General features: G+C 33.6%; 1 protein-coding gene across 2 annotated transcripts; it reads left to right on the forward strand.

Annotated features, from left to right (window-relative positions):
- Nucleotides 1–8,645: 8,645 nt before the first annotated feature.
- LOC130948518 (probable alkaline/neutral invertase D) lies at nucleotides 8,646–12,668 on the forward strand. Of its 2 annotated transcripts, none has more exons than XM_057877268.1 (5): nucleotides 8,646–9,026; nucleotides 9,598–10,064; nucleotides 10,181–10,612; nucleotides 10,910–11,471; nucleotides 12,158–12,668. In XM_057877268.1, the coding sequence occupies exons 2-5, from the start codon at nucleotides 9,687–9,689 to the stop codon at nucleotides 12,451–12,453; spliced, it is 1,668 nt and encodes a 555-aa protein (XP_057733251.1). In that variant the 5' UTR covers nucleotides 8,646–9,026; nucleotides 9,598–9,686; the 3' UTR covers nucleotides 12,454–12,668. The 2 variants fall into 2 exon arrangements, with proteins under 2 accessions (XP_057733251.1, XP_057733250.1); XM_057877267.1 differs by having other exon boundaries at nucleotides 8,648–9,026; nucleotides 9,633–10,064.
- Nucleotides 12,669–14,143: the final 1,475 nt, after the last annotated feature.

Here is a 14,143-nt window from a genome sequence, read left to right on the forward strand (position 1 = left end):
TTGATTTTCAGAGCATTGAATTCGTCATCGCCGTTGGAAGGTGCTCAACTGGTGAATGAAAAAAAAAATCATAAACCACCCAATACCTCGAGGTCACATTATACTGCTTCTTCTTGTTCCAGGTCCATTCAAACTTGTCCTCGCCATCGTCGTTCAGTGGCAGGGAGAGAATTCACGAACTGAGTTCAAGAAAAAAAAAAAACTATTTCAACTAGCTCTTCATTCCATCTTTCATCCACCGTAAGTAAATCATGTACCCAATTGATGTCTTTTACTGGATTGTTGTTGTTAATGAGTCTAAAAAGATAGGGTGGGGGTAACCATGACTCCTCCCAGATACGAACATTTGTGCCAGATTCTATACTCCATCTCAAACCATTTTTTACCACTTTTCTTTTCTCCAGTAGACTTTGCCAACCTCAAGAAGGTTGGTTTTCTTTATCTGCCAAAAAGGAGTTAGTGTATTTATAATATTTTTCTTTGAGCATACACAAAAGTAGCGAATCATGTTTAATAGTAATTCGCTAAAACTGTTTACCCATCAAGACTAAGATCTGGGCTCTGAAATCCTTGAATCCTAATCAGCCGTTTTTTTTTTGGGTCTGATCATACAATCTCAACTAATTCAAGACATCTTTGTCTCCATTCCCTTCTAACTCCACCAAAATTGTCTTAGAATCCTGTATATATCTTCCACTAGAGAATTTAGAAGCTTGAAATATGAAAGCGTATATATTGAAATAGCTTTTCGACAGCTCTGATTAAAACATGTTTGCCACCTGCTGATAATAGATTCCTCTTCCAAGTTTGAACTCTTTTCTGAACTTTATTTTTTATTGCACCGAATGTTGTTCTTTTATATCTCTCAATAATAAAAGGAAGGCATAGATATTTATCTTGGGCTCCCACAAGCTCTATGTTAAGTAACTCTGTTAGCTATTGTCTTATGGCGAGTGGGGTGTTTTAAGGAAAAAAAATTGCTGATTTTTGGAGGTTAACCTTCTGTCCGCTAAGTATCTCATATTCATTGAGTAGAGATTGAATATTGTTGCATGATCCCTCATTAGTCTTTTCAAATAAGATAGAGTCGTCAGCAAAGAAAAGATAATTGACTATTGAAAATCTTATGTAAATCTAAATCCCCTGAATAGACCTGTTTTGTTCTACCTTGTATAACAGATTGGATAATCCTTCCGCACAGAATAGAAATAAATAAGGTGACAAGGGATCTCCTTGCCGGATACCCCTTGTTGGCTTAAAAAAAAGTCATAAGGTTGACCTTCCATAAGAATAAAGTAAGAAACAGTAGTGACTAGTTCTCTGATCCAAGAAATTCATCTGGTTCCAAAACCCATTCTCTCCATGATGAATCATAAAAAACTTCACTCAACTCTAACATATACTTTACTCATATCCAATTTAATAGTCATTTTCACATTCTAATCCGTACCTCTTAGTTTTTAGGTAGTGTAAGAACCAGAAATAATTAAACGATTAATTAAAATAAAATAATAAGTTTAATTGCTCAAAATAGGTTTAAAAAAGTTAAAATATGATTTTGAAAATTTATGGGCGAGATTTGAATCCAGTGAATTTTTTCGAGTGGAAAAATATAATTTTCTATAGAAAATTGCATAAAAATGCGTCGGTAAATTAGTCGGAAGTACCAACTTAAGTCTGTCTGGTACTGCGTAAAAGTAATAAAAACTGTAGAAAAATTTAGAAAAATAATTAAAATTAAAAATTAGCACTAATTCTAAAGGTTTGGCACAAAGTTGAGCCAAACGTGCTAAAAACACTAATGGATTGGGCTAGGCCCAAGTTGGACCCAAGCCCAATATATATATACAAACATAGAAGGCTATTCAGCCTCGTTTTACCCTAAAACACTAACATAACCAGCTGAGAATTGAGGGAGAGGAAGAAGAAGAATACTGTTCACATTTCACACTCTCACTCTTTTGCTTGTAACATGAGTTACGATGCTCTGATTCGCATTCCATATGCGGTCACGTTAAGCTCTCGCCGAACCCGTCAGTTTTAACTAGGATTTTCAGGTAAGATTTCGAGTTTCATACTCCATTCTTTAGTCCTAAGAATTCCGAAAATTTAAGTTTGTATTTTGAATAAATTTTGTGATTTTGGTTGTTTAGGTGCCATCCAATAGTAGGTTATTGTTGATTTGTGCCCCAAACACCATTGAAAAAGGTAAGGTTCCTCTTTACCCTTATAGATTTGTGAATTTGGTGAACTCTATGTATCAATTGTGGTAATATTGGTATGTATAGCTTGAAATTGTGATTATTGGAATTGATTGGGAGCATTAGAATTGAGTTTGGTGAATTGTTGGTGATTATAAGATTGTTGGAATCAAATTTAGTGATTTTGTGTATATTGGGAATCAGTCAATGTATGATTTCAGTTTTTTATGTAATATGTAATGTTTCATGAACCTTAGACTAATAGACCTTAGGATAGGATTGAATTGGTTGTTGATAATTGTTGAATTGATAATGTATGATGATTTTAATGATTGTGATAATTTCAATAAGATTATGATGTTGTTGTTAATGAATGATGTTGATTATTGATTTTGGGGTTAAATGATGATAATGATGAGGATTAATGATGATATAGGATGAATGATATTTATGAAGAGTTGAATTGTGCAAAAATTGTTAATATTGAACTCTTGATTTGGAAATTGTGAGTTTTGTTGAATCATGGTGGAAAGAGGTAAAAAAAATTGAGTGAAATAGGTGTGGAAGTGATTGAAGTGTAATGAAATAGTAAATTGTAGTGCGTGGTAGTGTTTGGTGATGAAATTGAGTAGGTTTTGATTGGTTTGGTTTTGAGATTTTGGAAACTAGAGGACTTTGAGGATTTTGTGTAAAACTTGAATTTTGATGAACTTTGACCAGTTATAACATAGCCTCCGGACCTTTGTTTTTTATGACATTTGATTTAAATGAAAGTTGGGTCTGAGAGCTTTTAGTCGTTCGAATAATGGATGAAAAATTTTTTAAACTGACAAACTTATGCGCGTTTGAAGTTTGGTATAAAAATATGATTTCTGCAACTTACAAAATTTTCTAAGTCTGGGAATGCATGCGTACGCAGACCTGTGCACGCAACACGAGCATTGGCCACTGCCAAGTGCTCTCGCATATGCGGGCACTAGCATGCGTACACGAGCATGTATTTTGAGGCATGCGTACGCAAGTTTTTAACATGCGATGCGAGAATTTTATTCTGTTTTGGATACTCGCATACTCAAACAGGGTCTTGCATACGCGACCATCCTTTTTCAACAATGTGCGTATGCGGGTCAAAAGTTTGCGCACACGAGACTATTGTTTTGCTGAAAAATGATTTTTTCTTTATTTTCAAGGGTTCTCTAACTTTCCAAACTTCTTTAACTTCTAGTTAAGGCTTTTAACTAGTAATTAGACTCTAAGACTAGTAAAGATAAGTTAGTGATTTAAATTGGTGATTTTCTGTTATGAGTTTTAGAAGACGAAGACTTAGATTTATGGAGTACTGAGGATGAACTAGTTGACTTGGGCACTATGACGGAGTACTATATTGATGATAAACTTGAGGACTTGAGAACTGATGATGTTTAAGGCGAGTTTGGAACTCAGAGTCGAGTAATGAATTTGTTGAGTACTGAAAGTGATCACTGAGAACTACTACTATATATTGGTTCAGCTACTTTCATCTTGATTTTTCCTTCCAACAACTTTTTTCTTTTGCTAGCTACTCTTCTAATTTTTTCTCCACCTCTAACACCTTTGGCCCACCAAAATAACCCGCTATCCTCAACTGTTCCAACCTAAGATTTAATTTTTCAATTACCTTATTAGAGTTGGATTTGTTATGTTACTGCCACTGCACTAGACGATGCCTACAACACTTCAATTTCTGTGCCAAAATATACATAGGTGAGCCATTAACTTTCATACTCCAAACTTTCGCTATCAATGTCCTTATATCTAGGGATGTCAATGGGGCAGGGCGGGGGCGGGAGATGCCTCCCTGCTCTCCATCTCCGCCCCCAGATTTACTCCCCGTCTCCGCTCCTGTTCTCCACCGTGGGGGAATATTGCTCCCCATCCCTATTTCTCACAGGTCCCTATTCCCTGCGGGATCCCATTTCCCATCTATCTGATAGTTCTAACTAATTATTAATTTTCATATGAATAGAGATGTAAGTATCCATTCTATACAAAAATAACAAGATTTTATACAAAAAATTTAAATGACAAGATGGTGACTTCTTTCGAAATGACGCAGTACGGGAACGCAACGGCGAGCCAGAGGATAGAGAAGTGGACAAGGTGAGAGATGCTGCAACAGAGAGGAGAATGGACATGACGATAAAGTTACGGAAAGGAACGCCGCAAATAGAAAGCACAACATAGTGAGGATCATGGCACGGTGAGGTGTGACGATGCAGTGAGAAGGGAGAGCGGCGAGAGGGTGACTGCAGAGAGGTTGGATGGAGTATGGACAGCGTTAGGGATTTATGAATTGAAGAAGAGTTATGCAAATGATGATTAGGAATTTTGAGTTTTTATATGTGTGTGCGTGCGTGCGTGCGTGCGTGCGTGTGCGTGTGTGTGTGCGTGTGTGTGTGTGTGTAATGACTAAAAAACATATGTGAGAAATAAACTATTAAGAATAATTCAGTAAATTTATGAACTTCGGGGATTAACGGGGATCGGACGGAGATCCCCGCTCGGGTCCCCGCGCCTGCCTCGAGGGAATTTTTTCCCCCGTCCCCATCCCCACGAGGAAAATTTCCTATAGTCGGATCCCCATTTGGGGCAGTCCCCACAGGGATCCCCGCATCTCGAAGAGTTTTGCCATCCCTGTTATATCCCCTATCTCACACCACCGCTCCTAAAATTTAAATCTTCTTTTGGTAAACTATCTTGGAGAATCTGAATCAAATATGATAGGAATGTGTTTCGAACCATTTTTCGATAATCTTCATACCACCGCATCTACATAAGTCTCCCTTCAGGCCATTCCAGCCATAAAACGATCAAGTCTCTCTCTAATTAACACCTCTCCAGCCCTCCTATTTGACCATGTGAACTACTATCCTATCATCCCAAGATCAATCAATTGATATAGTCAATAAAACCATTGAAATTTTCAATAGAAACATCAAACATCATATTTTCTCCCTCCTTTTCTCCATAATTTGTATTGCATTGAAGTTACCCAACATGATAAAGCTACCTTCAAAGTCAAGAAGAGAGTTCTTTGAATTGATTTATTCGAGTCCGCTCATTAGTGCTCAAGTAAACTCCAACCAACTCTCACTCACATTCTTATTCTCATCTTTAACCGAAGCAATTATGAAAAAAGAGGTTTGAAATAGAATATGTACCTCCACATGATCTTTCCATACCAGAGTCATTCTTCCTGATATTCCATTCGGATCTACTAATGTGAAACTTTGATATCTGCATGATCTGACTTTACGTTTCACCATTCAAGATTGGTTGGTAGTTTCATAGAGAAAAACTATTTCGGGAAAGTGAAATTGGCACATCCCTTTAAGATTGTGGATTATTAGAGTCTCCCCAAATCTCTACAGTTCCACATTAGAACTCTCATGGTGCATTGGGTGCCATTGAATGGCTGGTACCTTCCACCATCTCTTGATCCATATCTCTAACAACTCCTCCAATTTCAACTAGACTATTAATGCAGTTGTGAATAGCCCCCTTTATATCCTCCGCTGACAATTATATTGTATTACATATTATGATTGTCATTTTTAAAAAATTTAATTTTGATAGATTGATAATATAAAATATTTAAACAATTATACAATTACATATATAGTAATTAGAATATTGATTTTAACTCTTAAAATTTTTTGAAATTATAATTTTAAATTAATTAATCAATTTTATGAAATTTGTATTAGGTGTGACAATTTTATTATTTAAATCTTGTCATGATTTCATATTTTAAGTATTTAATTTATTTTTTTAATTTTGTGTAAAATCTCAATTTTTTTACTTTAATTATATCTAATTTTTGGATGATCTTTATTATTGTAGTCAATATAAAAAATAATTAATTTTAATTTACGGATGTAATATTATATAATTAAATATATGTATAAATTTTTTTTATATTATAAGTATATTAAAAGGTGAAAATTCAGGTGAAGTCGATTTACGTGAAGTTAATACCTGAGAGTCGTTAGATGATTTGACTGATTTGACTAAATTTTTATCCAACAACTTTGAAATATCAACTTCACGTAAATTCAACTTCACCTGAGTTTTCACCATATTAAATTTTTTTTTTTCAATACGCTCTTTTCAACAACAATAAAAACAAAAACAACTTCACGTAGTTATTACCACACTCCCTGATAATTTTCTTATACTGACTTACTAGCTAATAAGAGAATAAAAAGTTCGTTTGTCTTTTCATATCATTTCCTCTATTTGGATAAGTAGATCGATATATATAAGTAATAATAAGTTAATAACCTCTCTTTCAGCGAAGGAAATGTATAAGATAAGAAGAGAATTCATAGAAAGCTAAGGAAATGTATAAGATAAGAAGAGAATTCATAGAAACCGAGCTAAGGTTGATTTGAGAAATTATAATTTAATAAATGTAAGAGTAGGAGCAAGGATTCTCTACTCACGTCAAAGCTTATTTGTTTTTTGTTTTTCTTGTTAACTGATATTCTTACTTTCCTACAATTTTTGGATTCTCAATGGAATAATAAAGGACGTGTCACAGCATTCTTCGTGGCATGGTATATTCTCGGTTTATACCATATTTGGAAAACAATAATAATATTTAGAAGATAATAAAAAATTAACTTAAATAATTTAAAATTATCTTATTTAATATTTATTAATAATTATTTTTAAAATATTTGTGTAATTTAAAATATAATAAATATATAATTATGGATGTTATTTGTTTAAAATTATGAACATTATGTTATATAAATTAATTTTAAATAATATTGTCTTTCTAATAGTTGGAGAATAATTTCTATTATTTATATGCAATATCATTATATTTTAATGTCAATTAATGAATGATTGTGATCTAAATTTATTTAATAGGGACATAATAATCATAACATCATGAGACTAGTTGAGAATAATGTATTATTATTAGGAGCAATATGAAAATTGAGCTTGGACTGCTAAAATTGGTAACAAGTATATATATTAGACATGTCAAAAAATCATTTATCCAAAAGTTTATGTAAAAGTCTTTTTTGTATCTGTGTGAATTTTGTATAATTTTTTATTTATTTTATATTAACTTTTTTGTTAATAATAATAAAATTCTATATATTTTTGTGATACAAATTTTGATACCATATGTAATAAAGTTACTTATTTTAAAATTAAAAGCTTAAACTTATGAATATAAATATATATGAATAATTATATATGTTACTAATATAAGTTTATCATAATAAGGCAGTTAGACAAATTTGAAAGTCTTCTAAAATTATTAATACCCGTAAATATTGGATAAGATATTTACTAATAAAGTAATAATTACTACCAGTAGATATTTGGACAAGATATTTAATATCATTACATATTTTATACTAATATACTACTAGTAATTACTAACCAATAAATAAGATTTGGGCAAAATATTTAATATTGGTACATATTTAATACTACTAACTGTTAACGATTTTTTTTTGTTATAGCCATTTGAACTCAAAGTCATTAAGACGAAATAATTAGTAATCAAAATAAATTAGTAAAAAATAGTCAAAATTTATTATATTTAATATTTAGTAATAATTAATGAACATTAAATAAGATGAATTTTGATTATTTTTTTGTTTTTTTAATATTACTAAGATAGATATTCTTTTTCTTTTTTTTTCGGATAGTAGATTACGTAATTTTCTATAATATCGCTAGTAAAAAATATTCTTGAAATACAATTATCAGTCACAACAATATATTTATATATTTTGTAATAAAATTATTAACTATTAAAATAATCAAATTTGACATAATAATAGAATGATATTTTTTACATTTATGCGGCATAATTAATTATTAGTAACACAACAAAGACAAATGGATCTAAATAAATTTACGGTTAAATTTAAAGTAACACACAATAAATATCATTCCATATCCATCCCTGTTTAGTCAATGGGGCCTTAATTTTTCCTTTTATTATGCACTAAATGCGTATCTCTATAACTCAACTATCATATTCGAATTGTAAAAATAAATAAATTATAAAAAGAACACACACAAAAATGTACATATTTTTATGCTTTAAACATCTACAAAGCTTTGTCAAAACTCAAAAGTCAATTTTCTTTCATCTTCTGTACACAAAGAGAAGTCAATTTCCTTCATTTTTTTTATATAGGAGGAAAATTGCAAGTTGAAATGTAGCTGTCGTACCGTGGGGCGTGGCACATAGAATCAGATCAATTTAAGAAATCGACCCACCAACCCAAATTAATGAATCAATTAATTAATTAATTAATTTCCATAAAAAATTAAAAAAATTAATAATATCCCTTTCAAAATTATAAATAGACGCAGACACAAACACACATGCTCCTCGCTACCAAATCAGAAACGAAGAAACGCACGAGTCGGAAAAGAACAGAAGAGCAAAACGGTGTCGTTTTGCTGACGTGGATGATTCCCTGCCGCAACCGGCTAATACCGGTACTCCCCATTTCCCGAAAACGAAATTGTTAGAAAAGAAACGAAACTGGGTGAAACGGTCTCCGATTGGCTACTACGCTTTATCTCTCTTCAACTATTTCTCACTACTTTCTCTCTCTAAATTGCTCCTCCGCGTTATAAATACGAGCTTTCGAGCTCACGCTAAAATTTTTCCCCTCTCTGTTTCCCTTCACTCTCTTCTTCTAAATCTCCGGCAACCATTTCCCGGCGAAATCGCCGGACAATCACCGTTATTGCCACCGGAAAATCTCGCTCCGCCGCCGCCACACCTCGCTTCTCCCTCAGGTTCGAACAACGCGATTCGCTATTCTTTTTCCCGCTGGTTAAGCTTAGATCTGTGTTTTTGGTTCCTTTTCCTGCTTATCGATGAATTGCGATCCTTGAGAATTCGAATCTCCATTTAGAGACATTCCTTGTTTCGCCGTAGTTCGGTGTTCGAGTCGTGAGATGATGTTTCATTCTTCTTTCCACTTTTCTTTTGGCTTTTAGCTCTTGCATCTGGATCTGTTACTTGTTTTTCTCGTTTGTTGCTTCATTTTGTGGTTTAGTTTTTGTTTTAAGTTGTGTGAATTTGTTGATATGTTTGATAGAGTTGAAAGATTTTGCTTCATTTTTTTTTGTTATGCTAACAGCGTGTTGAGGAATTGTTTGGTTTTTCTTTAGATTTTACTCGCATTCGTGGAGCTTTAGTGTTAAGAAGAGTTATCTTTGAAATGTTATTTTAATAAATTGGATCGTGTTGATTTTGACTTCTGACTTCTGAGTGTGCTTTACGTTTCTGATGTTGTTTATTGTTTATTTTATACTCATTTGGGTGATATAAGTAATGTGCTTGTCCTGGATTTGTGTTTGACAGCTTTTCGTTTTCTCAACATTCTTGTTTGGTTGTAGATAATTTCTATTTCTGTATAATATCATTTGGCCGTTGTTGGGGAAGTAGAGAAAATGGACGGGCATATTGGACTAAAGAAAATCGGCTCTCATGCCTCCATCTCTGAGATAGATGATTTTGATCTCTCACGTCTCCTTGACAAGCCAAGGTTGAATATTGAAAGGCAGAGATCATTCGATGAGAGGTCGCTTAGCGAGCTGTCTATTGGTTTGGCGAGAGGGGGCATGGATAACTATGACACTTACTCGCCTGGGGTAAGATCTGGTTTTGACACGCCAGCCTCTTCAACACGGAATTCCTTTGAGCCTCATCCCATGGTTGCTGACGCCTGGGAATCCCTCCGGAGGTCTCTAGTCCATTTCAGAGGCCAACCTGTTGGCACAATTGCAGCTGTTGATCATCAAGCGGAGGAGGTTCTGAACTATGATCAGGTGAATTCCAAGTCTGGATTTCTTGTTATTAATTTTTGGTGTGATTATGGAGGTTTTGAAAAATGTGACTCATTTTAGCTATGGAAACTTAATTGATACACATTTTTCTTGCATAGGTCTTTGTTCGAGATTTTGTGCCAAGCGCTTTAGCCTTTCTGATGAATGGTGAACCAGATATTGTTAAGAACTTTTTGCTGAAGACCTTGCATCTTCAGGGGTGGGAAAAAAGAGTAGATCGATTTAAGCTTGGTGAAGGTGTAATGCCAGCTAGTTTCAAAGTCCTTCATGATCCTGTTAGGAAAACAGATACTCTTATTGCAGATTTTGGTGAAAGTGCAATCGGTAGAGTTGCTCCTGTTGACTCTGGATTCTGGTGGATTATCTTGCTTCGTGCATACACAAAGTCTACTGGGGATTTATCTCTGGCTGAATCACCGGATTGTCAAAAGGGAATGAAGCTTATATTGACTCTATGCCTGTCTGAGGGTTTTGATACCTTCCCAACTCTGCTTTGTGCTGACGGATGTTGCATGATTGATCGAAGAATGGTATGACATAGTTTGCAGTTTATTTGTTGCTTATGTTATATGACAATGAGAATGGTTGCTTTTTGGCTTGTTGCATTCCATTATATATTACAAAGTTGGACCTTGGCTATTTTATAGTTTAAGGTGTTCCAATTTGCAAATGCAATTTATTTTTGTTTCAGGTTTTGCCCTTATTCCTTTATTAGTTATTGTATGTAATTTCCAAGTCCTTGGGAACAAGCATTCACTTATATGTTCTGGTGATTTTTATTTTTGAAGAACCTCCATGTTTATTTATTATTTCTCCAACCTTTTTAGGGCATTTATGGGTATCCTATAGAGATTCAAGCACTTTTCTTCATGGCACTGCGATGTGCTTTATCAATGCTCAAACAAGACGATGCAGAAGGAAAAGAATGTGTAGAACGCATTGTGAAGCGTTTGCATGCTTTAAGTTATCACATGCGGAGTTACTTTTGGCTTGATTTCCAACAACTAAATGATATCTATCGGTATAAGACTGAGGAATACTCACATACTGCCGTCAACAAGTTCAACGTTATTCCTGACTCAATCCCAGAGTGGGTATTTGACTTTATGCCAACCCGTGGAGGCTACTTTATTGGAAATGTCAGTCCAGCCCGGATGGATTTTCGATGGTTTGCTTTAGGCAATTGTGTTGCAATTCTATCTTCTCTAGCTACTCCAGAGCAATCAATGGCTATCATGGATCTTATTGAAGCTCGTTGGGATGAGTTGGTTGGGGAAATGCCCCTAAAAATATCTTATCCTGCAATAGAGAGCCATGAGTGGCGAATTGTTACTGGTTGTGATCCAAAAAATACCAGATGGAGTTACCATAATGGAGGATCTTGGCCAGGTTCTTCCTCTCTCTCACTGCTTTGTTACTTGTTTAAACTTAGAGTTCAGAGTACATTTAACCGACTCTTAGTCAATATAACTTCATTAGTTATTTTAAATGTAGATTATTGTAACTTATGTTGCTACTTGATAAAATATATTCTATAGCTTTGATGTTGACCTAAATTTAGGATGAGTTTAAACTAAATTAATCTTTCATCTTTTTCGATCAACCATTTTACACACAGTTAACTTGGCTTGAAGAATTACTTGTTCTTGTTCGATAACATGAAATACTTATATTTATATGGCCAGTTCTAAAATTATGTCTTCACTCTTTACAAGAAACACTTCTGTGTAGAATATGTATATATTATCAAAAAGCAAGCTATCTATATTCCCTTTTATTTACATATCAAGTATATAACAATAACAATTTTGTTTTCTAATCCCACAAAGTGTGCTGATCATGAATTTGGCCGCAGGGCTCAGGCACAATATGCTTACAGTGGGTTTCAAACCTTGGCACAATATTTTAACTACACTGACAATATTTTTCGATGTATTCTACAGTATTTCCAGTTCTTTTTTCACTGAACGATAGTTGATACTCTGATTCTTATCCTATACCTAGAAGCATTGCTGATAATTCATACATCTGACATAAGTATTGAATTTTGGTGGCTTTCTTTTTCTCGAGTGCAGTGCTCCTGTGGCTAGTAACAGCAGCTTGCATTAAAACAGGGCGACCTCAAATAGCAAGACGTGCAATTGAGCTTGCTGAGAGTCGTTTGCTGAAGGATGGGTGGCCGGAATACTATGATGGTAAACTCGGGAGATATATTGGGAAACAGGCAAGAAAATATCAAACATGGTCTATTGCAGGTTATCTTGTAGCAAAGATGATGCTGGAGGACCCATCACACTTGGGTATGATTTCTCTTGAAGAAGACAAGCAGATGAAGCCAGTGATTAAAAGATCATCTTCTTGGACCTGCTAAAAAGACAAGACGATAGATAAATAGTACAAAGAAAAAAAAGAATAGACACTTAGAAGGTGAGAGATATTATTCTTTCAAATATACATCACTATTCTTGGCAATTTCCTTTCTCGTAGGCTTGATTAAAAGTTTGGCTTGTGTAAAATAGTTGTTGATGAGACTGGGCATCATGCTCTTTCCAAATAAGATAAAGACACTCTCATTTCATTTGCTAAGTTTTCCATGCTTCTCTCTCACTTGCGTGGGATTATTAGTAAGAGAAGAAAGATATGAAACAATCTTCATTTGTTTGATATGCTCCTCTCTCTTTGTCTTGAGAGTTATCAACAAGGTTTCGTTTAAAAAAGGCCGAGAACTGAGAACAGAATACATTATCTTCAGCTTCTTTTTTAACCAGACGAATTTAGGCGCTGTTGTTCACAAATCACATTTAGAAGAAATCCGATTTAGTGTGAAATCTCAAATCTTGACCTCAGTTAAATTTTATTGTTCTGTTTTTCATTTACCATGAATGCTATTTCGGACCACACAGTACGCAAACTCTTCCTTATAGTCTGGTTGTTTCAAAGTTGTATTTAACTATTTCTTGAAAGAATTAACTTGAAATAATTGTTTTCCAAAATCATTACGATTAAAATAATAATGATCTTTATATTCGGTTAAATATTTTAAAGCCGAAACGTGGTTTAGATAAAATAAAACAACTTTTAGAGACAAAAGATACGAGTAATTAGTAAGATTCTATTTTAAAAGTAGTTTTCTTAACATAAACAGTAACTTCAACAGTAACCTTCCCAAAAGCAATTTTTTATTTTTAATTGCTTGACAAATACCTTTAGCTACATAAAAATGTAATTAAACACGTTTGTTGCTATGCATGTCATTTTCATTGTGTCAAACTTTTGGGGGTCCAAAAGGTTAGTTATTACATGAGGAATGATAATTTTGTGAACATGTGGTGACTGAATTTCACTCATTAGTCTATGCTTTTAAAATAATCTGAAAATCATTTTTAATTTTAGTTTTCATATTCCGAAGCCACCCTCTCCACCTACATCCAGCTATGTTGCCCGAAACATTATCTGTCGTTGCACCTTTCCTCATTCTTGTGATCAATAAAATTTTTCCATTGATGCATTATAAGAAACAATACATTATTATTTATGTTTTGCTTATATAGTGGTAACAATTATCAATTGATCAGAAAGGTAGTCCCCAATTTATCAATTTTACATATTCTTGTAAGCACTGAGTGCTAACCAAATCTCTTCTTTGGAGCCGAGAGTTTTATAAATGATTGAAAAAATATATATATTTACTGTCATGACAGTTATGTTGGTTGAGACTAGAGAATTAGTTAATGAAAGGTATGAATGACATAAGATTCTGTTAGTTATTAGTTAGTTAGAATTCTGTTAGTGTCTGAACTGACAACACTTATCAACACTACAGGTATTTGTAGCCCTGGTCAGATTTAACTTTCGTAAGATTTAATGAAAACTGGATTAACGTAAATCTCACAATAGACCGTAATTAAAAATTAATGAAAACATCGACAAAATCTGCTATATTTGGGTAAAACTAACATGAAATTTTCCTGACAATGCCTTTTTCTTTTTCAATAAACTAATAAACAAGAAGAATATTAATGTAATATTTATCACATGGTTATTACTTATTAGTAGTTTAT

The sequence above is a fragment of the Arachis stenosperma genome, chromosome 9 (genome assembly GCF_014773155.1).
Source record: "Arachis stenosperma cultivar V10309 chromosome 9, arast.V10309.gnm1.PFL2, whole genome shotgun sequence".
NCBI lineage: Eukaryota > Viridiplantae > Streptophyta > Magnoliopsida > Fabales > Fabaceae > Arachis > Arachis stenosperma.